Raw genomic sequence first — 25,044 nt, 5'->3', positions numbered from 1 at the left:
CTACTTAATACTCCACCATTTTTCTATTTTGAGCCAAAAGAAGAACAGAAATGGAGACAAATGTCCACTGATGAAGGTTTTGATGTACAGGCCAAAAGAAAGGCTTCCTCTACACCCTTGAATACATGGACTTACTGACCTAGCCAAGGGCTGGCTGGACAACTGGCCCTGGGTGTGTTTGTCCACAGAAGCAGAGAAAACAGTCTTCTAAGCATGTTCTCTGCCACTTGCTTCTATTGTTATCTATCACTTGACAACTCTAGTCACATCTTTACTTAACTCAGACCTTCTCTTCTCAGCTAGTTCTTTTCAATATCCATCCTGTAATCTGGGGAACAGCCTTAGGTACCACCTCTAGCAGTTAGCTTCTCATTACTGGGACACAGCACCTGACCAGAAGAGAAGTTTCATTGTGGCAAAGAGAGCATGACAGGCCTGATAGACAGCCTGGGTTACAGCTCCTCATCGATAGTCCAGAAGGAGAAAGGTGATCTGGTTAGCACCAGCAACGGGGGATGCTGTATATAAAGGTCCATCCCCAGGGATACATCTCGATGAGGCTTAGGCTGGAGAAATGGCTTAGAGGTTAAGGAACTTGTCTGTGAAGCCTAAAGACTCAGGTTCAACTCTCCAGATCCCACATAAGCCAGATGCACAAGGTGATACAGTGTGCAAGGCTGCACATGTGCACAAGATGGCACACATGTCTGGAGTTTGACTGCAGTGGCTGGAGGCCCTAGCACTCTAATTCTCATTCTCTCTCTCTTTCTCTCTCTCTCCCTCTCTCATTAAAAAACAAGAATGAGGTCTTGAGAGATGTCTTAGCAATTAAAGTGCTGGCCTGCAAAGGCAAAGGACCCATGTTTGACTCTCTAGATCCCATGTAAGCTAGAAGCACAAAGATGAGGCAAGCACAAGGTTGCATATGCCCACTGTTGCAGTCAGGTTTGCGTTGCTGGTGGAAACCACCCATCTAAGAGAAGTTTCTGGGAAACAGAGGTTTATTTTGGCTTACAGAGTTGAGGGGGAAGCTCCACCATGGCAGGGGAAAATGGTGGCATGAGCAGAAGGTGGACATCACCCCCTGGCCAACATCAGGTGGACCATAGCAACAGGAGAGTGTGCTAAACACTGGTGTGGGGAAACTGGCTATAACACCCATAAGCCTGCCTCCAACAATATGCTCCCTCTAGAAGGCGTTAATTCCCAAATCTCAATCAGCTGGGAGCCTAGCATTCAGAACACCTAAGTTTAGGGGAAATACTTGAATCAAACCACCACACCCACTAAGTGGCACAAGCATCTGGAATTCAATTACAGTGGCTGAGGCCCTGGAGTGTCAATTCTCTCTCTCTCTCAAAGATTAAATAAAAATAATTTTAAAATGGGGCTTAATCACACACACACACATGAGGGGGACACTCCACATTCAAATTCCACACCACCTTCCTCTTGCCATTACCTTTATTTTTATTTATTTATTTATTTATTTTTGTTTTTCGAGGTAGGGTCTCATTCTGGTCCAGGATGACCTGGAATGAACTATATAGTCTCAGGATGGCCTCGAACTCATGGCGATCTTCCTACCTCTCCCTCCAGAGTGCTGGGATTAAAGGCGTGCCCCACCACGTCCGGCTTTCTCTTGCCATTCATTACCTTTAATTAAAGTTAGCAACTTGTGGCCTCAGCACCTTGCCCTTGTGCTGAGCCACAGGCACCTATAGGTCTCCTGCCTCATCCTGCTGTGCACTGCCCTGGCCTGATCCTCCTGCAGCTCAGCTGGCCATAGCCCTATCAGTGGCCCTTGGGATTCTCAGGGAGGGCTTCCAACTCCTCAGTGCTTCTTTTGCTGCATTCACGCGAGCTCCACAGTCACTATGAAGCTACCCTTTAGCCTCCACTTTCCTCTTCTTGGGATGCCTGCTCCAAGTGTCCAGTGGGCAAAATCTTCCTTAGCCTTCCAAACTTCACTCCAACCTGTCCCCACCTGGAACGAAGGCTTTCCTGCTGCCACTGCCACCCATCACCTTCTCCTCCTCTGTAGGCTGCAGTTTATTTATTTTTAAGTTTTTCACTGTACATGGTACTGTGTTACATAAGGACATTTTCATAAAACATATGCTGTGTGTATGTTGAGCACATCTCCCCACTTCTCTCTCCTCCTTCACACCTTTAATCCTCCTGTTAGTCCTCTTTGTTCCCATAGACAGTTTTGTTTCTACTTTCATGTCACATAAACATACATACATATACACCATTATATGTATTGATATAAAATCTTGGAACCCCCAAATGAGTGAAAAACATACAATTTTGGTTTTGCTGCTATTTTCATGTCACTTATATATATAAACACACACAATTTTATGAATTTGTATAAAATCTAGGAACCCCATATGAGAGAAAAACATATGACATTCATAAGTCTGGTTTAATTCTCTTAATATGATTATCTCCAGTTTTATTCATTTTCCTGCCAACAGCATAAATTCATTCTTTTTATGGCTGAAAAAAATTCCATTTTATATAAGTACCACATTTTCTTTATCTATTCCACTGCTGTTGGACACGAAGGGTGGTTCCATAGCATAGCTACTGAGAATAGTAGGCTGTACTTTATATACTCCTTAACTGTACAGAGCAGTGACTGCTGTAGGAAACCACATGATGTAACAGGAAATACAAAGTTGCTCACTCTGCATCTTTGGACTAGGCCCCTACAGTGCCTAGGGCCAAGGAGTCAATGATGGATTGCAGTGGTTTGATTCAGGTGTCCCCTATAAACTTATGTGTTCTGAATGCTAGGTCCACTACTAGTGACAGTTTGGGAATTGGAACCTCCTGTAGACAGCGTATTGTTGGGGGTGAGCTTCTGTGTGTTATAGCCAGATCCCCCGTCCCAGTGTTTGGAATACTTTTCTGCTGGTATTTTCCATGTGATATTGGCCAGGAGATGATGTCCATCCCCTTCTCATGCCATAGTTTCCCCCTGCTATCATGGAGTATCCCCTCAAGTCTGTAAGACAAAATAAACCCCTTGCTCCTTTAAGCTGATTTTGGTCAGGTTCTTTGTGCAATCAACATGAGGCTGACTACAACAATAAAATTAATTAAATTAGTACTAGGAGTGGGATCACTGCTGCTAGAAACCTGTGTGGCTTTTGGCCTTTTGGAACTGATGTGTGACAGAAATGCAGACGAATTTGAAACCTTGGCCTAAGAGAGGCCTTGCAGTGCTATAAGCTTGAGGTACTGTTCTGGTCAGAGTTGAAAGATCTGAATTCAGTAAGAACTATGGACTGTAAGATTTGGCTTACTAGGGCAAGAAAGAACTTTGTCTGGGATGGGCTAGAATCAGTTTCCATGACAGGCTTGCTGTCATGCCAGTGTCCTAAGAACTTGTACGGGTTGCACTGCGTAGAATGGACTGGTATGAACAGAATGATATGGCACAGAAAGAAATGAAATTTTTGGGCAGAAACTGCTGCCTGTTCAGCTGCAATTGTTTGAGAGATCACAACTATTGAGAGTGGGCCAGCTGACCTGAATTGGGACAACAGGAAAAATGTAGACTCTTTTGAAAGTAAGGGGCCTTAATTCTGGAGGAATGTCCTACTCTTCAAAGTCTGCTTTATTCCCCTCTGGATTAACAAATTGGTAGTCTACCTGGTATAATGGAGTACAAGAAATGCAAGAAAGAGAGGGTCATTGAATTTGCAACACAGTTTTGTTTCTTGGAAATGGCCATGAGCAGTGTGAAGCAGACTTGCAGGAGTACCTGCGTGGAGCCCTGATGGAACCATGAAGATTAACCATGGGTTGCAGTGGAGACCCAATGGAGATGCGGAATCGGAACTCCAGAGACTCATCACTGGTTATCAGACTTGGAGACTTGTCACTGGTTAGGGTTATCGGACACCCTCTGCTCATGCCATCATTTTCCCCTACCATAATGGCATTTCCCCTCAAGTCTGTAAGCTAAAATAAACCCTTCCCTCCTACAAGCTGCTTTTGGTCAGATTCTTTTTTTTTTTTTTTTTTTTTTTTTTTTTTTTTAGTCTCGAACTCACAGTGATCCTCCTACCTCTGTCTCCCGAGTGCTGGGATTAAAGGCATGTGCCACCATGCCCGGCAATGGTCAAGTCTTTGTATCAGCAATTTGAAACTGACTGCAACATGCATTTAATAGTCTTAGAAAATATGTTATATCACAGGTGAGCCTGGCTCTAAAAATACCTTCCTAACAAATTAGGCAACCACAATTGTATAAGCCCCAGAACTCAAAATGAGTGAGCTTAAAAAAAAAAATCTGCAACAATTTTTGAAAAGCTCTGACTTGAAAACCTGCCCACACATCACAAGTCACCTCCAGTCAGAGTCACATTGCTCATGATTCATGCGCATGGACACACACCAACATGCCTTCAGTCACATTCCCCATCATCCTTTCTTTTGCCTGCCCAAACATGATCCCTTCCTCTCCCTGGGGCCTCTGTTCATGCTTCACCCTATTATTCTTTTTCATCTTTCTCTCCCTCTCTCACAGTCTGCCACTGTTGGTCTCTATCAGGGGTTGACAGCACCACTTCCAGTTGGACAAGATAACACCCTTCACCTATCACAGCCCCACCCCAGTCTCTCAAGTCCCAGGAGACCATCAACATTACTCTAGGTCCAGAGAATCATCACCGTGAGCCCACTCACAGGACGAGAATCTAAGCACTTGGCTGTGACAGTGTCCCCCACACATATTAGCATGCAGCCACAGCAGCAGTTGTCACCTGACCAAAATACCAGCCACTGGCAACAACAGCCCTGTGCAGACAGGACCCTACCTGCTGGCACAGCCTTCCAGCTCGAGGAGGTGCTCAGGTCCACTGGGGCTTCTCTGCTGTTCTGGGGTGCTCAGTTCTGCGGGTGGCTGAATGGCTTCAGCTGGGTCTCCCTGCATAGTCTGCGGGGCTCCAGGTCTCTCTGGCCAGGCCTTGCTGATGTTGGGAACCACACTCTTCTCTTCACAACCAGCTGGGGTGCTAAGGAAAAATGAATACTGTGTAAATGGAGGGATATGGAACTAACCCTTGATATCCAGCCAACACTTTGGCTGTCATCTCCCATGAGCATGGGAAGGGTCTCATCTCCTTGAAGGTAGAACCTTGAGGAGCCAGGCTCTGCTTCTCCCTCAGCATGGAAAAGGGCAACCTCCATGTGAAATAAATGTAGCTCAAGCAGCATCAGAAGCCAGCAGGGAGGGAGTGTCCATTCCTGCTGTTTCCAGGCAAGAGGCTGGTTCTTCCCTGAACTTGCAGTATGCCCGCAGGTATCCTCAGAGCTGGATGCGATGGAAAAGAGAGGGAGAGCTGCTAGTCTGCCTTCCACTTGCCCATCCCTTCCATCAGCATTCCTGTCCCCTGCTCACAGGGACTAGGAGGTCAGGTAGGTAAGACTGTGAGTTCAGCACTCCAGCATTAAATCTTGACACATACAGAATTCAGCTTTCCAGCCTCATCAGCTTGTCTCCAGTAGGTGGTGGAGGACACCCAAGACAAAGGCACACTCCACTCCCAGCGATCACCATGCTCAAGGCTCCTATCTAGCAAAGTCAAACCCACAGCAGACAGGGTCTGAGCTGGCATAAGAAAAGGAGTGGTGGCCATGCTTTTCAGGAACTATGTCCCCAAAGCAATGCAATTCTTCAGCTTCAGGGAAGGAGAAACTAAAATGTCTCAGCTGGGAAAAGAAAGCAATTGTCACATCCAGCTCTATCAGACAGTCCTCTGTAGAAATAGATAGCCCTCACCAAGTTGGTGAATAGAACCAATTTCTCCACAGCGACAGTATAGGGTCTACTGCAACATAAAGACATTCTAGGCCTTGGAGCAGGAAGACTACAATTTTAGGCTTTATAACCTGTACAGGTCAGGAAAAAGAAAGGTTGGTCAAACAGTTGCAGAAATCCTCACTAAAGGGGTGGTCTGTTTCCTACTCCTCTACCTAGGCTGCTGCTGAACTACTTGGAAGTCAAGTGATTAGAGGCAAAAGGTAACACTGAGGGTGGCCACCAATAAGGCCTTGGACTTGAGATTTGTTGGACTCTGAAATCTTCCAGAGAATCTGGTAGTGTAAGTCATTAGAAGCCACTGCCAATTCCTGACACAACCACACTCTGCATGGAAGACTATGACCTCTTCTCCTCTTGCTCTATCTCCACAAGATATCCCCAATGGTTGACAACAGTCATCAGCAAATGTAAATAAACCAAAAATGCATCTGCTCCTCATGTAAATAAGACAAACTAGGAAAACAGACACAACTATGTTTTAGATATAATGTCTGATGGTACAATTTAATAGGAAGGAGATTAAATAGTATTGTTATCAAATGAAATCAGGCCAATAAAGCTAGCTTCTTTTGTGTTTTGTTTTTGCTTATGTGTGTGTGTGTGTCTATGTGGTGCCCCTGCTCTTAATTGAGCCTGTCTCTTGCTTATGTCAGAGCTTGCCAGGTGTGCGTGTAATTGTTGGGTCTCAGCTCCCCCACAGGACTGACATTACAGATGTGTGTGGACATCATCCTGGGGATCAAACTCAGGCCCTCGTGTTTGCACAGAAAGTACATTCATTTAATACCTATGTATTTATGAGAGAGAGAATGGGTGCTTGTGAACAAACTCCAGATCCACGCACCACTTTGTGCATCTGGCTTTATGTGGGTACTGGGGAATTGAACCTGTGTCCTTAGGATTTGCAGGCAAGCACCTTAACTGCTTAGCCGTCTCTCCAGCCCCACAGAAAATACTCTTAACCCCTGGGCATCTCTCCTGCACAAACTTGAAGGTTCTGTAACACCACCATTTGACAATTAGGCGGGAATAGGCAGGAATATACTTGGCATGCTTTATGTATGCAAATCAATTTAGCCCTTTCAGTTACTCTACATGGTCAGAGCTGTCCCCTACTATTCTTCATTCATGTAAGGAAAGTGGAACATACAAGAGATGAATGACACGACCAAGGCCTCACAGAGTGACCGACTGACCTTGGATTTGAACTCAAACACTAGACTTCATTCTCTGAATCTAATGCACTATGTGGCTTCTCCCTGTTTGATGCATCAGAAGCTAATTAACATAGTGCAGACTCTGTAGTTTCCAGCAGCTGAAACCAGTCTGTAACCTGGGCAAGGCGTGGCTCTACTGGTCTGCAAGATCTGGCGGCCAGGACGTCCCCACGGAACGCCTGGGGCCACCAAGCCGCGCAGCACCGCACAACGCGGGCCGTGCCCACCCAAGGGCAGGCTCAACCGTGGGTGGGCGAGGGGCCGGAGCTAACCCCTCGCTCCCTGCCGGCCGCCCAGGGACAGCAGTGGAGAAGGCCGTCCGGTGTGCAGCAGGCGGGCACGGGGCCCTGAGCTCTGGGCGGCCCTGCGTGCGCTCGTCCGCTCGTGCTCGCTCGCCCGCTCGCCCCGGGGCTCTGCGGGCCCGCGGGCTTGCAGACTGCGCACGCGCGGCCGGCCCGTGGTGGGTGGGGGAAGGGCGGCCCGTTCCATTTCTGATCCTCGCACGCCATCTCGCGGCCGGCGCGGGCGTAGCCTCTAGGAAGCCCCACTGACGCCGAGGCCCGCCTAGCGGCCATTTCCTCTCGCAGACCGTCGCAGTTCCCAGCAAGCACCGCGCTCCGAGCTCAAACTTGCAGGAAATGGCGGCCGCGCAGGCGCACAACCTCAAACTGGTATTCACTAAGAGGCATGCGCGGCTAAGGTGTTCAGGCGTCGAGTTCGTGTATGCGCATGCGCTCTGCATCAGTGGCGTTAGCGTAATATGCGCAGAAACATACGCTGTGTTATTTATTAGAGAGCGACAGACACAGAGAGAAATAGAGGGGGAGAGAGAGAATGGGCGCGCCAGGGCTTCCAGCCTCTGCAAACGAACTCCAGACGCGTGCGCCCCCTTGTGCATCTGGCTAACGTGGGACCTGGGGAACCGAGCCTCGAACCGGGGTCCTTAGGCTTCACAGGCAAGCGCTTAACCGCTAAGCCATCTCTCCAGCCCCACTCTTTTTGACTTAACGTTCTGAATATGTGTTCCCGGAGATACCATGAGCACGCTGAAGGGGTTTTCAATATTAATATTGACACATTTGACCGTTTCCATTTAGGGTCGTGGCCAATCAGGTGTAGCAGCATCTGTGATCTCTACATTTTAGAAGCCAACCTCAGGGGCTGGAAAGATAGCTCAGTGGTCAAGGGGCTTGCTTGCAAACCCTAAGGACCCGAGTTCAATTCCCAGTACCCAAGAAGTACGAGATGTACAAGGTGGCATATGAGTCTGGAGTTAGTTTGCAGTGGCAAGAGGCCCTGGCACGCCCATTCTCTCGCTATCTGCCATAAATGAATAAAACTAAATAAATAAAAGACACCCTCAGTTGTGGCAACTGAAAACATCTCTGGCATTATTAGATGGCTGAGGGTGAGACCTGCTACCTTAGAAGAATGCTTCCTAGAGTCAAGTGAAGAAACAAAAGTTTAAAACAATGGTGGACACACCTCCCTAGGAAAATTAAATCCAAATCTCCATGTGAGGCTCAAGAAGTGTCTTGTTTTTCATACTTCCCAGGTGATTGATTCTTAAGTGTAGCATGAGTTGTAATATAACGTATTGGGAATGTATAAGTTGTTTTTTTTCAAACTGTTAAACAACAAAGGGAAGGATCTTGGAGCCAGGGCTGTGCAGTTGGTCAGATCTGACCTTTATGCCTAGCTCTGCTCCCTCACACAAGTGTGTCCTTACGTTTTCTCCCCTGTCAAGGAGCCCAATCAGAAACCTGATCCCTGCTGGGTTGAGGGGAAGATTAGAGCAGATCAGTGTGCCAATCAGCTGGAAGGTAAGGGCACGTGTCTTGAGAACAGGCTCCATCAACACATTGCATCGATTACCTTTCTATAGCTTCTCCTGAGGATTTGCTCTGAGCCTGATCTTTGCAATTCAGCTCTGCCACATGAGAGTTTGGGTTAGTCACTTAACCTTTGAGTTTGCCCATCTCCCAGGGTCACTGGGATGGCCCGAATGCTGTAAGACTGCAACTGCTAGCTGCTGCTTTCACCGAGTGCCAATTGTTAATGCAATTTGAAACAACAACAACAAAAACATAACAAGACCTGTACTGTAGAGACCCATTGCCAGCCCCATCTCCCAGCATCTGGTTTCAAGTAAGCAAACAACTACTGTATGATGAAAAAATTCAAACATGCATTCACCTTAAAACATCAAGTCCACAAAACACAAAATATCATCTCATTATTCTGACCAAGGTCCTGCTCCATCTCTGATCCCTCTCACTCACTAGACTCTGGCCGTTCCATGCTTTGGAACATACTGGAACACTATAGGAGCTAGACAGTTTCCTTGGCAAGGCAGACAGACGGGGGGGGGGGGGGGTCTTGAAAATGACTATATTCTGACCCATGATGGAGAAAGGGACAACTCCACTGACTCCTTTTTCCTGGCCTTAACCAATTTTTCCAGCTCGCTTGGTGGGTTTTCTGAGACCTGCTCAGTGCTGGGTGCATTACAGACCATCCAAACCCTTCACTTCATTGAGCCAACCAATCATGGAGTCTGGGTGAGCAGCTTCTCCCATTCAATAAAAAGTCCAGTTTTCACTGGGACTGCAGATTTTCCAGCTCTGGAATAGCCTCCTTCCTCAGGAGTCTGTTCTCTGCTTTCTTTCCTTTGACTTTGAAATAAACTTTATTCTTTTAAACACTTTCCTGCCTTTTAGTTTTTAATAGGCAGAGAAAATGAACCCCAAACCCCTAGACAGTAGTCAATACTACTTCTCAGGCCTCATGCTTGCACAGGAAGCACTTTTAAGTGCTGAGCCATCTTTCAAGTCCTAGTCTCCCCTCTTTTGCTAGAATTGATGTCTTCTCTTTGCTCACCTGAGTTGCAACTCTCATCTCTGCATATAGTGGCCCTCCCCTCCACCATCTCTGTTTTTTTTTTTTTTTCTGTTTTTGTTTTTCAAAGTAGGGTCTTGCTCTATCCCAGGCTGACCTGGAATTCACTATGGAGTCTCAGGGTGGCCTCAAACTCACAGCAATCCTCCTACCTCTGCTTCCTGAGTGCTGGGATTAAAGGCGTGCGCCACCACGCCTGGCCCCTCCACCATCTCTGTATCTCAGAACCCTGATTGGTCTCTCCAGAGCACTATCCTCCCAGAGTATATAGGGGTCCTGGGTTCCACACCTTTGCTCTTCATACTAATCAGGCATAAACTCAGAGAGACTGAATAAAGAACTGCATATACAATAGGTTCCCCAAAAGTTACTGTTAAGTTACTGTTGTGATCATGAGACTTTGTAAAACCACCTGTGCCATAATACCCTGTCCAAGGACCCTCTTTGCTGGCCAAATACAGCTATAGTGAGTAGGAAACACTGGGTTCTTTTGAGTCCCTTGTATAGTCCATTTTAACTTTGAAGGCCTTCCATTCACATCTCAATATACAACTTCAAAAATGTTCCCCACTAAGCTGTCCCAAGGACCCCTTTCCGTGCTTGGCACAGTGAGGTGTTTGTTCAACTTTGGGCAAGCCTTTGTCCACTCCCTAACACAAGCACTACTTGAAAGCAGTGCCATGTCTGCTTTGCCTATGGGCTCCAAACTCTGGCAAATGTGAGTTGCCGATTGATTAAAGACTCCAGAGTGCTTCCATAGCCATAAGATATATCGAAAAGCTCCTGGCACCAGAAGCAGAGGCTAGAGGGTTCCATGTATTTCAAGTCAGCCTACAGGTAAGACCGGTCTTCCTAACCAAAGGCCAACACACATCCGAGTTGTGAACTCTCCACCGCAGGTGCTCGGCACCTTCTGCTAATGCCTTACCCCTTCGGATCTGCCTCTGTGTCTTGCGGGTCTGCCACACCAGTATTCTTCCTATCATCCAGGGCTGAAGCTGACATGCTTCTGGAGCTGAGGGAAGGAAGCACACAGGCCTGCTGAGACATCAGGCCAAAGGAGCCTAGGCCCCATGGCTTCCTCTTGACCAGCTTTCTTCTCACAGGCAAGGGAGGCACCATGCCTGTCAGTAATGACTGGTCTTCCAGTTTTGCCACTGAATCCGTTTGTCTTTCCTCACCACACGTTCCCTAGGATCGAATCCTCTAGGGTTGGCTGGCTGTTCCTGTGATTTCTCTTCCTGACTCCTACTGGTTGGGCCACACTACTGTCTCCACAGGAGAGGTTCACTGTTCCCAAGCTCAGCCTCCTCAGGCCCTTCCTTCTGCTATTGATTCCTCCTACCATCACCCCTTGTTGGTCCGTGTAGGTCACTGCTGGAATTTCTGGGCCAACAGACTAATGGCATGTCCCATTTTCTCACACTGCTCACAGTATGGGGAGTAGAATTCAGAGCTCTTCACAGCTTAGGGTCCTTCTGTACCCCCAAGGGGGCAGAAGTATGATGGCAAGGAAATCGGGGCACTGGAGCTGAGAAGAAGCTGGGAGGGCTGTGTCTGACAAGGGGATTGGTCACTGGGGCAGTGGCCACTACTTACCTGATGGCCACTGGTTCAGGCTTGCAGGAGTGTGAGTTGGTGCCGTGCATATCCTGAGCATCCAGGAAAGGGGTGGTGCTAGCAGTTGAGCTCAGCCTGTGGAAGGAAGCTAAGTCTGGTCCAAGTTCCCAACTTTGTAACTGTATGTCTTCCTTGTCTGAAGACAGTGGCTTCTGGCCCCAACAGATGCTAGGACACAGATGCTTAGGGTACAATAGTCACTTCTATTCCAAGGCAGCCTGACACCTGAGCAAGTGTGGATTCAAATTCACCTGACTGTGGTACCTTGGGCAAACTGCCTATCCTCTTTCTTGTTGTTGTTTTGTTTTTGAAGTAGAGTCTCACTGTAGCCCAGGCTAACTGGAACTCACTCTGTAGCCAAGGCTGGCCTCAAACTCATAACTATCCTCCTACCTCAGTCTCTCCAGCACTAGTATTACAGGATGAGACACATGCCTGACTTGCCTGTCCTCTTAGCCCCAGCAAAGTTGTGAATTATGAAAGATAATCACATCTGTCTCAGAAGAATTCTGAAATCCACAGCCAGGCACATCAAGTAACACCTAGGCCGTAACACATTCCCTAGTCTTTCTGAGTCCTGTGGCTACTGGTAGAAGCAAGGCCCCATCACAGTCCATCTGGATCTACCCATCTGACACTGACTCAGAGGAACTCTCTTAACCAGACTCCTTGGAGTTAAGCCCCAGTGTCTGTCTCAATTGACTGATGCTCACAGGGCGCACCCCATCACCCGTACACTCTCCTAGAGCCCCTCAGGTTTATGTTATGCCAATTGTATAACCCAAATCACTAAATTCAATTATCAATGAAACTCATGAAAATGACTGCAAAAGGAGAGGTTTCATGAGAAGCAATCTGTATTCTTGAAAGACAGTAAAGAGCTTTAAAAAAAAAAACACAACTCATTGTCAATCTAGTATAAGTAACACAACTGTACAAGACTGAACTAAAAATCCTTAAAGTCCAGAAGAAGCTTTAGATTATTTTGCAAGTGACTAAGATTCGGCTTCTCTCTAAGTAAACACGTGTGTTTTATGAGGGTATACACACAAGAAGGATGACACTGACGTAGTCAAAGCAAAACCACCCACATTACACTGGATCAGAAGTCTTCTAAAGTAGCGAAATGAGTGAGTGTGTACCACTCTGGGGAGTAGACAGGAGAAAGAAAAGGCTGGACAGGAACCCAAATCTCCACTGCCATGCAAAAGCTGGTGAGCCAGGGAACCAGATCTGGACTTTATTTCAAGGGAAAGAGAGCCAATGAGGGGTTGAAGCAGGGGAGAAATGTACCCTGGCTTATTTTTAAGAACACCCTGTGAATGTCTGCCCAGGTAGCAAAAAGACTAGGAATTAGCACTCTCCTATGACTACCTGGTCCAGTGGCCTTTCCTGTCCCCTTCCCGTGCTGACTTCATGCTCCTGGCTCTGGCTCCAGGCATCCACTATAACTGGTAAAGATAGTGAGGTAAAGGGGTCCGCTGGAAGGGCCAGATGGGACAGCAGGCAGCAGGGGCTCCTCCCATGATGGAAAGCATGGGGTTTGAGCCTGCTATCCAGCAGTTCAGCTCTCTGCAGACACGAGAGTGCCACTCCTCAGAACCACAGGGGTGCTGACACACTTTAGAGCTGAACTATTTGAGCCAGCATCTGCATAAGTAGTCTTTCTCCCACAGAAGACTCCGGCTTTAGAACCGCTTGGGGACAGGTGGAACCCTAGCACTCCTCAAATCATCCCATAAAATGGCTGTCCCCCAGCTCCATGCAGGTCCAGGAGCCAAGTGCCCAGCTGGACATGCCTGAGCCTGCTGCGTCTCCTCTTGACGCTCAGAGAAGAGCTGGTCAGGGAAAGGGCCGGGCAAGCAAAGGAGGTCCCGGGCTTCCTTCCCACTGGGAAAGGAGATGTCAGGAGAAAAAGACCGCCTAGCTGGTCTTCAGAGCTCAGCCACAATGTAAGAAGGAACTGATTTCTCCATCCCTGGGTGTCTGTCCTTGCTACACCCCCCACACGCTCCCCCTATTCTCCCAGGGCCAGTCCTCGGTGAGGATGGGCCTTCAGCTGTGAACATGCCTTGTACCTGCTCTGCGGGTGCTTCAAAGTCAATGGGGAGGATGGAAAGACTGGAACAGAAGTAAATCTAACAAGCGCAAAGCCCAAGAGCGAAGGATGTGGCAGGGGACAGAAGTATGGGAGAGGAGACCCAGGAAGTGACTGATATCCCACCCCCTGCAGCCCAAGCAGTTCGGCAGCTTGAGGCTGGCCTATCATGGGGAACGTGCGAGAATCCATCTCACCCTCTTCTTTCTGAGTCGACGTCTGCTCCAGCAAAGCCTTCTGGTGGGGACCCTGTGGCTCCAGATCCCACAGTGCCATCAGTCACCTGCACCGCTGGTCTGTTATTAGAGGAGAAGCATGGGTTGGCTCTGCTTCAGCTTTGAGTTAATCAAACTTCCTGCACCCCACAGCACAGGACCAGAGACCCTTAGTTGCCTCCTGGAATTGCTCTGCTCAGAGCTGTGCCAAGACAGGTGGAACCTCTCAATAATTTGTTTTTCTTTCAAACTTCGTGGGCTAGGAGCAAGAATGGAGCCAAGAAACAGAGCAAGGTGGAAACCCAGGGGCAGGAAGACATATTGGGGGCTAATGGCCACCGGAGCAAGGGACAAGGCATGTGGGGCAGTAAAGAAGAAGCCCCAGGGGCAGGCACAGGACCCTCCTATTTATCCAGGCTCCTCTTCTTCATTGCCAGGGATCAGAGTCTGTACTAGAGGCTCCAAGGATTCACACTGACAAGTCTCTTGGTTCAACACTGTTACCACCCACTGGGTTCTCATTAAGAACTTCCTTGAGGGGGGGGTCTCATAGAAATAGGAAGGGAAAAAGGAATATATATATATATGTGTGTGTGTGTGTATATATATGTGTGTGTTTGTGTATATATATATATATATATATTGGTTTTTTGAAGTAGGGTCTCACTCTAGCTCAGGCTGACTTGGAATTCACTATGTCCTCTCAGGTTGGCCTTTAACTCACGGTGATCCTCCTACCTCTGCCTACTGAGTGCTGGGATTAAAGACCTGCACTACCACGCCTGGCTTGTATTTTTTTAATTTAAATATTTTTATTGATTTATTTGTAAGCAGAGAGAGATAGAAGAGAGATAGAGAGAATGGTTTGCCAGGGCCTCCAGCACTACCAACAAACTCCAGATGCATGCATCACTTTGTGTATCTGGTTTTATGTGGGCACTGGGGGAATTGAACCCAGATCCTTAGGCTTTGCAGGCAAGTGCCTTAACTGCTAAGCCATCTTTCCAGCCCCTAAGTTTTTTTTTTTTCTAGGTAGGGTCTCACTCTGGTCCAGGCTGACCTGGAATTCACTATGTAGCCCCCAGGCTGGCCTTGAACTCAAGGTAATCCTCCTAAATCTGCCTCCCGAGTGCTGGGATGAAAGGTGTGCAGCACCACACCCAGCCCCTAAATATTTTTTAAAAGTATGATACTAGAAAAAAAAGTTCCCAATCTGTAGCCACTGCTCACTAGACCCACTCTCCCCTGGTCTTGCCTAGAGGACAGGTCTATGGGGTGCTTGTAGGATCCCCTCTGGACTCATCACCCCAGCATGGCTTTTTTGCATGGGAGAGTGTATATGTGTGTTTATATGTTTGTGTAGGTGTGTGCATGTGTGGAGGTCAGAGGTCAGTATCTGGTGTCTTCCTCAATCCCTCTGCATCTTATTTATTGAGTCAAGGTATCTCACTGAACCTGCAGCTCATTGATCTGTCTAAACTAGCTGGCCAGCAAGTCTCAAGGACCCTCTGTCTCTACTTCCCCAGCGTTGGGATTCTCGGTACACACCACCATGCCTGGCTTTTACGTGGTACTGGGGATCCAAACTCAGGTCTTCATGCTTTCACAACAAGCATCTTACCCACTGAGCTAGCTCTTAGCCCCTATCATGGCTCTTTACTCCCCATCCTTGATCATCCAACTATTTCCCTCTGTCCACAGGGAAAGATCCGTCTAGAAACTCTATGGTGGTGGGGGGGCACACACCACTTGGTCACTAAATTTCTCAAACTGCCAACTTTGTGACATTGCTTTGAACTGGCCATTAACCAGGCTTCTTTTTCCTGGCATAATCCAGAAGGAACTCAGGGAGGATCAAGGAGTAGGATGGGGTGACCTGGTCTAGAGGTGGTCCTGCTTTGCAACCGGCCACTTGGGGTCTTATAGGCCTACTCCTCTCCAGTGGTCTTTCTCCCCCCCCTTCCACCAAAGACCTACACTATCCCGGGGGATGCAACAGCAATAACACAGTTCTGGTCCCAGCTCTAGCTACTGATTTTGCACCAAGGCCCACAAGGCCCTTCAGTTGAGCATACATGAGCTTCCTGTCCTAGGGCTAAGGGCCTGCTCCATGCAATGAGTTACCTTTCAGGGTTGGGGACCATGATGGTGTCCTCATCGGCTGGCTCTCCCTTGAGCTCTCTGGAGCAGAGGCCCTCATCTTTATGGCCTGGGGAAGACCTACAGAAGACAGAAATGAGTTAACCACTTCTTAGCCGTCCACACTCTGGTGGGGAAGTTACCTTACCCTTGAATATCAGCTGTCTTCATGGAACTTAAAATTTGCAGCTTATGAGCTGGCCACCTCACAAATCCTCATTATTAAGCCCATTATTGACAAGAGGCCAGGTCTCTATACTTTTAACTTTCCAAACATGAGCTCTCCACATCAACCTCAGGGCAAGGACAGTGTCGTCATTCATGCTCATTTTTCCAGAGCAACACCTGTTGCCCAGAAAGCCTGAGTGGTGTGCTCCAAGTTCTATAGGAAATAAAAGGAAGAGCTGAGCCTTGAACCCAGGCAGTCTGAGTTCAGAGTCATGGGACTATATTCCTCCACAGTGAAAGCCTAATCCTAACTCCTCAGTTGGCCCTATCCCTGTTCTCTGAGACCATGTCATCCAATAAGTGGGGCCTGTCATTATATCAGGCCATCAGTACTACCAACACAATGGACCTCTCCTATATCGACCCTGTGACACCCTCTACCTCCATGGCTACATATTTCTGGGCTCTTTATTGCCTCTTCTGCTCCTTAAATGTTAGTGTCCCCAGTGTTCCTCCCTGTCTGCCTCTCCATCTCCTGATGCCCACTCTCCTGTCATGACATCAACTATCTCTCATGAGCTAAGGACCTCCAAAGGTCCTCAGGTAGTTGTGGGAAAACATCTTGGGGGCAAGACAGTAGTATATTTGGGTGCATAATGGACAAAGCCTGGATCCAGGGGAGGACAGCACAAATGGAAACATCTCTATAATAAACTGGTGGAGATGGGGATGGAGAGAGATGAGCCAAGAAGAGTACAGAGACCCACAGATCCTGCTAGATTCATGTTTGTCACTTCCACCAGGAAGTCTTCCCTGAGTTCCCACTGCTCCGATGAATTATCTCCTTGTGTGCACTCCTGCCCCTCCTCTTCAGACTCTGCACTTCATAAGGTAGAGGCCCATCTGCTTCCTTAGATCTCTTCTAGATCCATTCTGGCTTTCCTAAGACCCAGCTTCAGATCCTTCCTACCTGTAACCTTGCTGTCCTTCTTTCCTCAGGACATGGACTCTGCTGGTTGCGGCCCCTTTATACATCCTCCTCCCAAGCAAAGAGTGCCATGACATTGTGACCTACGGAGGTGGACCCAGGGAGCCCACCCAGTTCCTAGTGGCTCACCTCACATTGGAAAGGCAATTACATCCATGGCTTCAGGGAGCTGTTACAAAGACCTAGTGTCTGTACCCAACATAGCTGGCCAGTCATGTGACTTACTGGGAGCCTAGGGCACATGGTATGATCAGCATAGGTTGATCTCGTTCATGTTGGCATCTACCTTCCTCATGAGACAAAGTTGGCAACTCTAGACCAGGAAGTCCCAGGCCTTTAGCCTCACAAAGAACAAGTATTCATTTCATGATTTCAGGGTGAAAGAACATGACAATGGCAGAACCAGCCCCTCTAGGCCATCATTTGTATCCTGCCTCTCTGTCCATCTCTAGAAAGATATAGTGGAAGACAGAACAGTCACAGAGCTCCCATACCTCATGACTTCCAGGTCTGGGGACACCAGGCGGAGTCCTGCCCTGGGTGTTGTGATCTGTAAGCGGACAATCTCCTCCCCTCTTAAGCTGCAAAGGAAAGAGGAGAGTTTCTGGGTAGGGAAAGCTTTCTTTCTTCTTCCCCCTGTGTTGATAAGGACATTCTCCCCCAGGTGCTTCCTGGATCATGCAGAGTGACATCCTTCACCATTTCCTTTCTTTAATTTTTATTTTATTTATTTATTTATTTTTTTTTTTTTGGTTTTTTGAGGTAGGGTCTCACTCTAGTCCAGGCTGACCTGGAATTCACTATGTATTCTCAGGGTGGCCTCGAACTCATGGCAATCCACCTACCTCTGCCTCCCAAGTGCTGGGATTAAAGGCGTGCGCCACCACGCCCGGCTTATTTTTTGGTTTTTTGAGGTAGGGTGTCACTCTAGCCTAAGCTGATCTAGAATTTACTACATAGTCTCAGGGCGGCCTTGAACTCACAGTGATTCTCCTACCTCTACCTCCTGAGTGCTGAGATTAAAGGTATGTGCCACTACGCCTGGCCTTACTTTAAATTTTATTTATTTATTTGAGAGAGTGAGAAGGGGAGGGGGGAGAAAATAGGCACACAGGGCTTCCAGCCATTAAAAAAACTCCAGACGCATATACCACCCTGTGCATCTGGCTTCCATGGCTACTGGGGAATTGAACCTGGGTCCTTTGGCTTCAAAGGCAAATGCCTTAACCGCTAAACCATCTTCTCCATCCCACCTTTTCTCTTTTGGCTCTCATCTACTTTTTGTTCATGAACCCTCCTGGTGCTACAGCTGACATAAGGCCACTGGGCCTGGTAGGCCCCAGAGGCAGGTCCATGAAGACAACCTTCACCATGTCTCTCTCCTCTCAGGCAGCAAAAACCTTCTGAGTAGGCATGAGACCAGATCTGCCTGGTGAAGGGAAGCTGTGGGATGGATTTGAAGTAGGGATGAGGGTTTGATGTGACTAGCTTATGAATTACACAGGCTCATCTTCAAAAGATACTGGCCTCTAAAATAAGTCATTCCTGTGGCTGTACCCTTCTATGCTGTTACCATAAATGATGTCATAATTCTGTGAGTCTTCCAGGAGGAGGAGGAGGGATGGGAGGTGCCAGAAGGCAGGAAGTCCCTAACTGTGGGTGAGCCTAGGTGGCTTGGCTGTTCTTAGCCAGCCTTGAAGTTGACCCTGACTTCTCCACCTTAAACTCCAACTTAGACTGGGAGCCTATGGAGGGCTGGATCCCTTGCATTCCAACCTGAGCAGGGCATGGAGCACTGGAGATAACCAGAGGGAAACAGAATGACAAGCGCAACAAGGAACAAGGCCTCTGACTATCATAAAAGCCAGGGGAACCTGGTATGCATGGCTAGCTCTGATTTCTGTGCATCTTCTCCTGATGACAATGTGACATCATTATCCTGAATTATGATGTCATTTATGGTAATAGCATAGAAGGCTACAGCCACAGGAATGACTTATTTTAGAGGCCAATATCTTTTGAGGATGAGCCCGTGTAATTCACAAAGACATTATGTGTTCTTGTGAAAGAGGAGAATTTAGACACACGTGCACTAAAGAGAAGGCCACGTGAAGACATAAGCCAACTTAATGGAGTGACAAAATCTCAAGCCAAGAAGTTTCCAGGCTTGTCAGCAAAGCTAAAGAAAAGTCTTAATCCGATTCTCCCCAGAACTTACACAGGGAGTACGACCCTGTCAACACCTTGATCTTGGATGTCTGGCCTCCCGAATCCTGAAAAGGTCAATTTCTGTTGTTTCATGTCATCCAATTTCTGATGTCTTGATTTTGCAACTCTAAGAAGTGAAAACACAGCACTTGGGAGGCAGAGGTAGAAGGATGGCTGTAAGTTCAAGGCCACCCTGAGACTACATAGTGAATTCCAGGTCAGCCTGAGCAGAAGTGAGACCCTACCTCGAAAAACAAAACAAAAAAAGAAATGAATACAGGGCTGGATAAATGGTTGAGCAGTTAAGGCGCTTACCTGCAAAGCCAAGGGACCCAGGTTTGACTCCCCAGGACTCACGTAAGCCAGATGCACAAGGGGGCACACATATCTGGAGTTCATTTGCAGTGGCTGGAGGCCCTGGTGTGTCTGTTCTCTCTCTCGTTTTCTCTCTCTCTCTCTACCTGCATATTTTTTAATCTCTCTTTCAAATAAATAAATAAAAAATTTTCCAAAGAAATGAATATAGGAGTCTTCCAGCCATGCCTCTCCTGTGGCCCCAAACTAGTGTACCATCTCCACAGTGCCTCAGGGAGCTGTAGTCCAACTTGAAGATTTTTTTTTTTTTTTTGGTTTTTTGAGGGAGGGTCTCGCTGTAGCCCAAACTGACTTGGAATTCGCTCTGTAGTCTCAGGCTGACCTCGAATTCATGGCGATCCTCCTACCTTTGCCTCCTGAGTGAGTGCTGGGATTAAAGGCGTGCGCCACCACGCCCGGCTCAAACTTGAAGTTTTCAGTTGGGCTGAGAGCTACTGGAGGCCAGGGATACTATGGCAAGCTAAACACCCTCAAACACAGTCAGGTGTGTTCTGAAGCCCATGGCCCACAACTGATGAGTGAACATTCACTGTGGCCCCAGACACGTGTGGGGAATGTGAGTGACAGCCAAGTGTCCTGTGCCAAAGAGAGTGCAAGGCTTATCCGGTCCAAAAGGAAGGGCAGTTCACTATCTTGAGACACATTTCCTTCAGCTGCCAGGAGGGGGCAATATTGGTCTCTACGCACGTTCCAGGCCAAGTCAGCATATGAGCAAACTTATAATGGACAGCCTGCAATACCAGCATCCAGGCACTGTGATGAACACTCAAATGCATTCTTCTGCTTATTAGCTTGGACAGCCTTGGGAAGCAGGGACCGTGGCCTTGCCTCCTTTTCACATAAGGAAATTTAGGTAAAGAGACTTGCTAAAGGTCCCACAGCCAGTGAGGGGCAAAATCAGGGTTATGCTATGTGCCAAAAGCTATGCTGTTCACTCACTGCTCCCCAGCTACTCTGCCAGGCAGCATGATGTGGTCATAGCCCCGAACCAGGACCCAGGAGGCTCTAACTTGATCCAATGAGGTAGAGCTGAAGCGTGAACAGCCGATGGGGTAGGCAAGAGTTCTGAAAAGGGCACCTTTGCACTATAGCTAAGGCAGGCACAACCGGACCAGGGACGGGAAGGACACAGCCTCTAGTCCTTTCTCCCTCTCCTGCTCTGCCATAAGCCAGCCTTGACGGGACCCTGAATCCGGGCTTCCCAAATAGCTAGGCAGACAGGAACTGAGCATGAGGTGACTGATGGTGGCTGCCTGGCCCAAGATAACACCTGATGAGGTGGAATCAAAGGAGACTCTTCAGACTCAGGACCAACCAGAGGCTCTCCTCCAAGAAGCAGGAATGGGCTTCAGATATTTTACAACTGCAGAATCAGAGGTAAAAGCTATCAGAAATGTCAAGCTGAACTTCTAGGGTTTAGAGCTGTCCCCAGCTTTTTTTTTTAATTTTTTTTTTTTTTTTTTGAGAGCGACAGACACAGAGAGAAAGAGGCAGATAGGGAGAGAAGAGAGAGAATGGGCGTGCCAGGGCTTCCAGCCTCTGCAAACGAACTCCAGATGCGTGCTCCCCCTTGTGCATCTGACTAACGTGGGACCTGAGGAACTGAGCCTCGGCTTCACAGGCAAACTCTTAACCGCTAAGCCATCTCTCCAGCCCTGTCCCCAGCTTTTTGACCAGCTCCCTCTACACACCTCTGACGGGGATGTGAAGGCCCCTGTCTTCTTGATGCATACCTCCCTGTATGACACAAGTTTCGATATGAAGAATGTCCATTTCCTGGAACCATTCAGGCAACACAACATTGCTGCCTCCTCCCCTCCCCACAGCAGCTCTTCAGAGACTGAAGTACCCCAGACTCTGCATCCAGACCTCTAATCCTCAAACTCTGATGTGCTTTGCTAATACAATCTGCAACACTTGCTTAAGGCAAGCCCTGACAAAGTATGACAACCATCATGCTACAACAGCCAGGTGATGGATATTGAACTGCCAAAAGAATTTCCTGGAATAGGGCTGGAGAGATGGCTTAGTGGTTAAGCGCTTGCCTGTGAAGCCTAAGCACCCCGGTTCGAGGCTCGGTTCCCCAGGTCCCACGTTAGCCAGATGCACAAGGGGGTGCACGCGTCTGGAGTTTGTTTGCAGAGGCTGGAAGCCCTGGCGCGCCCATTCTCTCTCTCTCCCTCTATCTGTCTTTCTCTCTGTGTCTGTCGCTCTCTTAGCTAAGCCATCTCTCCAGCCCTACATTATCTCTTAAAGGACACCTGAAATCCTGCACTCTCCCTTTTCAAGACAAATGAGGAAAAATGAGAAGTGTATACTGTCACAGGCTGACTTGTGTCTCTGAGAACTTAACATGCCGAAGTCATAGCTGCCAGTCAAACAATGCAAGGTCACTAGAGTGGACCCCAAACCAGTGTCACTGGCATCCTGACATGAACACATACATGAGAGGACACACAGAGAAAATGACCAGATATCTGCAAGCCAAGAAGAAAGCCCTTGAGAGAACTCTGCCCACACCATGATCTTGGACTTCTAGCCTCCAATCCTGAGAGAAACAAGTTTCCATTTCTTAGCCTCCAAGTTTGCCCTTGGGAGAACTCTGTCCACACCATGATCTTGGACTTCTAGCCCTGTCAGTTACCGAAAGCCCTAAAAAGTGCTTCACAAAGATCTTCAGATGTCCTTGTGGACCAAGGTTCTGATTGGGGAGAATCAGGAAGACAGGGTCAACAGGATGGTGATCACGTGTCTACAAATGGTTGTGGAGCTCAAGCTAGGGGCTTGCAGTGGCATCAGGACAGCTACAACACTGGAGGCCCAGGAAGTGACATATGGAGAGATAGACCCTCTCCCCTTCTAGACTCAGGGGTTTTCCAGAGTGCCATAAAGGGCCAGCCCTTAGCGGACCAGGGCTGAGCCAAGCTCTCTATGCAGGTCGGGCCTTTCAGTGCCTACACCAGCAGCGATGCACCTGTCAGACTCGGCACCATCCCTTGTGAAATACAAGGAAGCATTGATGACACCTGGTCTGCAAACAAAAGAACACTGGTGTCTGCCTGAACGCCGTGGACTCCGAAATCAGGGCAAATCGCAGCCCAGCCTGGCGCGAGATCAGCAATGCTCAACCTGCCCTGACCTGTCACCCCGCTACCAGGCCCTCTCTGGTTGACAGACCCAGCCAGCTAGGCCAGTGGGAAACCATGTGACCAGCTCCGTAGTCCATATCTGGCCCTTGGCCCCCACCTGGGCTCCTGGCTCCCAGAGGGGCTATGCACACTTGGCATGTGTTCCATTTAAATCACTGGAGACACCTGGGTTGTGTCTCCGTCCAAACTGGCAGAGAAGGCAGTTGTGAGGGCAATGCTGGGGACTACAGTGTCCACCTCCCAGGCGAGTTGAACTTGGCCAGCTTAGAACTGAGTGCCAGGAGCAAGCTTAATAATGGCAGGTGACTTGTGCTCAGCAATGGTGTGCCACCGGGAGGCTCGGTGGTACAAGGGTTAAAGTGACACATATAATTACTAAACAGACAAGAACCAACTGTTCTCTCCCTGAAGGCCAGGCTGTTTTTCTCCTTTCAGCCTTGGGGCATCCGTCCAAAAGAACCCTTACTGATTTCTGTTCTCTTTCCTGTCACTGGACACATGGCTCCTCTCAGCAGGCCCGTCCTCATCCACCACCTCAACCCTGTCAAAGAGAGAAGTGGCACTATTGATCTTCTTGGCTGCCCTAGACACTAGTGTCCCCCCCCCCCAACCCACCGGTGTTCAAATCAAATGGCTCAGGCCTTGGCCACCCCAGCTTAGGTAAGTGGGTTGAATAGAGTCATTTCCCCTGGATGTGATCATAAGACAAGGTCACAATGGATTAGGGTGAGTCCTAAACCAATGGCCAGTGACTTTCTGAAACAATGGAAATCTTCACACAAACACACAGCGAAACGGTCATGTGAAGACAGTGGCATGGATTGGAGTGAGGCAGGTAAAAGCCAAGGCATGGAAAAGATTGCCAGCAACCTCAGAAGCTGGACAGGGCCTGAGATGTCTTGCCCTAACTCTGCCAACACCTAGACTGCAGACTTCTGGCCTCCACTTCTGGTGGCACATTTTATTCCAGCAACACAGGAACCTAATGCAGTTACTATGAACACTTTCTCCGTGTGTCACCATGCTCCGCTCACTTTATTTCAGTCAGCCAGTGTCACTCAACACAGCACAGCCCACCTCAGGGTCTTTGTACTGGCTGGGCCTTGGTCGGGATCACTTGGCATGCTGGCTCCTCCATGACGTTCCATTCTTAGTCATTAAACCACCTAGGCTTCCTGACCACTTGGGAGCTTCCAGCTGTGGGTGAGTTTTTCTCTCGGCGGGGCCTGCAGTGGCTCGGGGCAGGCTCAGGCCCAGGCCCAGCTGGGAGGGCCCCTAGCCCTTCCTCTCCACATGGGCTCCTTTATCCCCTCCAGCTCTCCACATGGCAGGAGCTCCTTGAACTTTCTTTTTGCTTTCCACACGTTTTTCTCAGGCCCTCCACAAGGGGTGCCTTTCATTAGCTCTGTACTTCCTTCAAATATAATAATTTAATATATTTTTTTTAAAAAACCTTATGAAGAAGGCCTTCTCAGTCCATCCAACTAAGGGATTCTGAGGTTCAACTTCACAGAAGCTTCTTCTCCAACACCCCCCCAACATTTTCCTCACACCTGTCTCTCTAAATTAGCTCTGACATCCTGACCGTTCTTTTTATTTTTTGTGTGTGAGGATAGGTGTGTGTTTTCCACGACGTGCATGTTTGAGGGAGACTCTTGCTCTCCACTGCACTGGCCAGATGAGCTGATCCACAAGCTTCAAGAGATTACCCTGTCACTGCCTCCCATCTCCCCTTAGGCATGCCAAGATGGCAGATGCGTGTGCTACCATATCCAGCTTTCCATGAGTTCTGGGGATCCAAATTCAGGTCCTTGTGCTTGTGTAGCGAGCACTTTTACTCACTGAGCCATCTCCCTAGCTCTCATTCTCTTTTTAACCCTGCTTCCCCTTCCAGATTCATTGCTAATGTCATGGTCACCTCCGAGGGAATTTCTCTTATGCTTCTGCCACTGGTCCTTGGTGAGAGTGAGAAGAGAGGGGAGGGCAGGGCAAGAGACAGACACTGTTTCTGGGATCAGGGAAGGTGCTTTCTGGTGCTGCCCAGCTGGTAGGAGTGAAGACACTCACTAGGGCTGGCCAGCCAGGGACTTCCAGAAACGAGCCTTTGGGCCAGCCTATCCCTGGTGG

The 25,044-nt window shown here is 48.4% G+C and overlaps 1 protein-coding gene across 6 annotated transcripts in view; it reads right to left on the bottom strand.

Annotated features, from left to right (window-relative positions):
- Znf185 (zinc finger protein 185 with LIM domain) overlaps nucleotides 1–25,044 on the bottom strand; it is a 73,465-nt gene that overhangs the window by 26,173 nt on the left and 22,248 nt on the right. For 4 of the 6 annotated variants that reach the window (XM_045140257.1, XM_045140259.1, XM_045140258.1 and 1 more), the window contains exons 11-17: nucleotides 23,384–23,458; nucleotides 17,680–17,766; nucleotides 16,015–16,110; nucleotides 13,873–13,971; nucleotides 11,557–11,652; nucleotides 10,886–10,972; nucleotides 4,836–5,033 (exon numbers count right to left, since the gene is read on the bottom strand). In XM_045140257.1, coding sequence (XP_044996192.1) covers nucleotides 4,836–5,033; nucleotides 10,886–10,972; nucleotides 11,557–11,652; nucleotides 13,873–13,971; nucleotides 16,015–16,110; nucleotides 17,680–17,766; nucleotides 23,384–23,458 — 738 coding nt within the window. The remainder of the gene's footprint in view (nucleotides 1–4,835; nucleotides 5,034–10,885; nucleotides 10,973–11,556; nucleotides 11,653–13,872; nucleotides 13,972–16,014; nucleotides 16,111–17,679; nucleotides 17,767–23,383; nucleotides 23,459–25,044) is intronic. The other 2 variants (XM_045140261.1, XM_045140262.1) reach the window with 1 other exon arrangement.

Source organism: Jaculus jaculus, chromosome X (assembly GCF_020740685.1).
Source record: "Jaculus jaculus isolate mJacJac1 chromosome X, mJacJac1.mat.Y.cur, whole genome shotgun sequence".
NCBI lineage: Eukaryota > Metazoa > Chordata > Mammalia > Rodentia > Dipodidae > Jaculus > Jaculus jaculus.
Note: the sequence above shows the minus strand (reverse complement) of the source record. Positions and strands in the feature narration are given on the sequence as shown.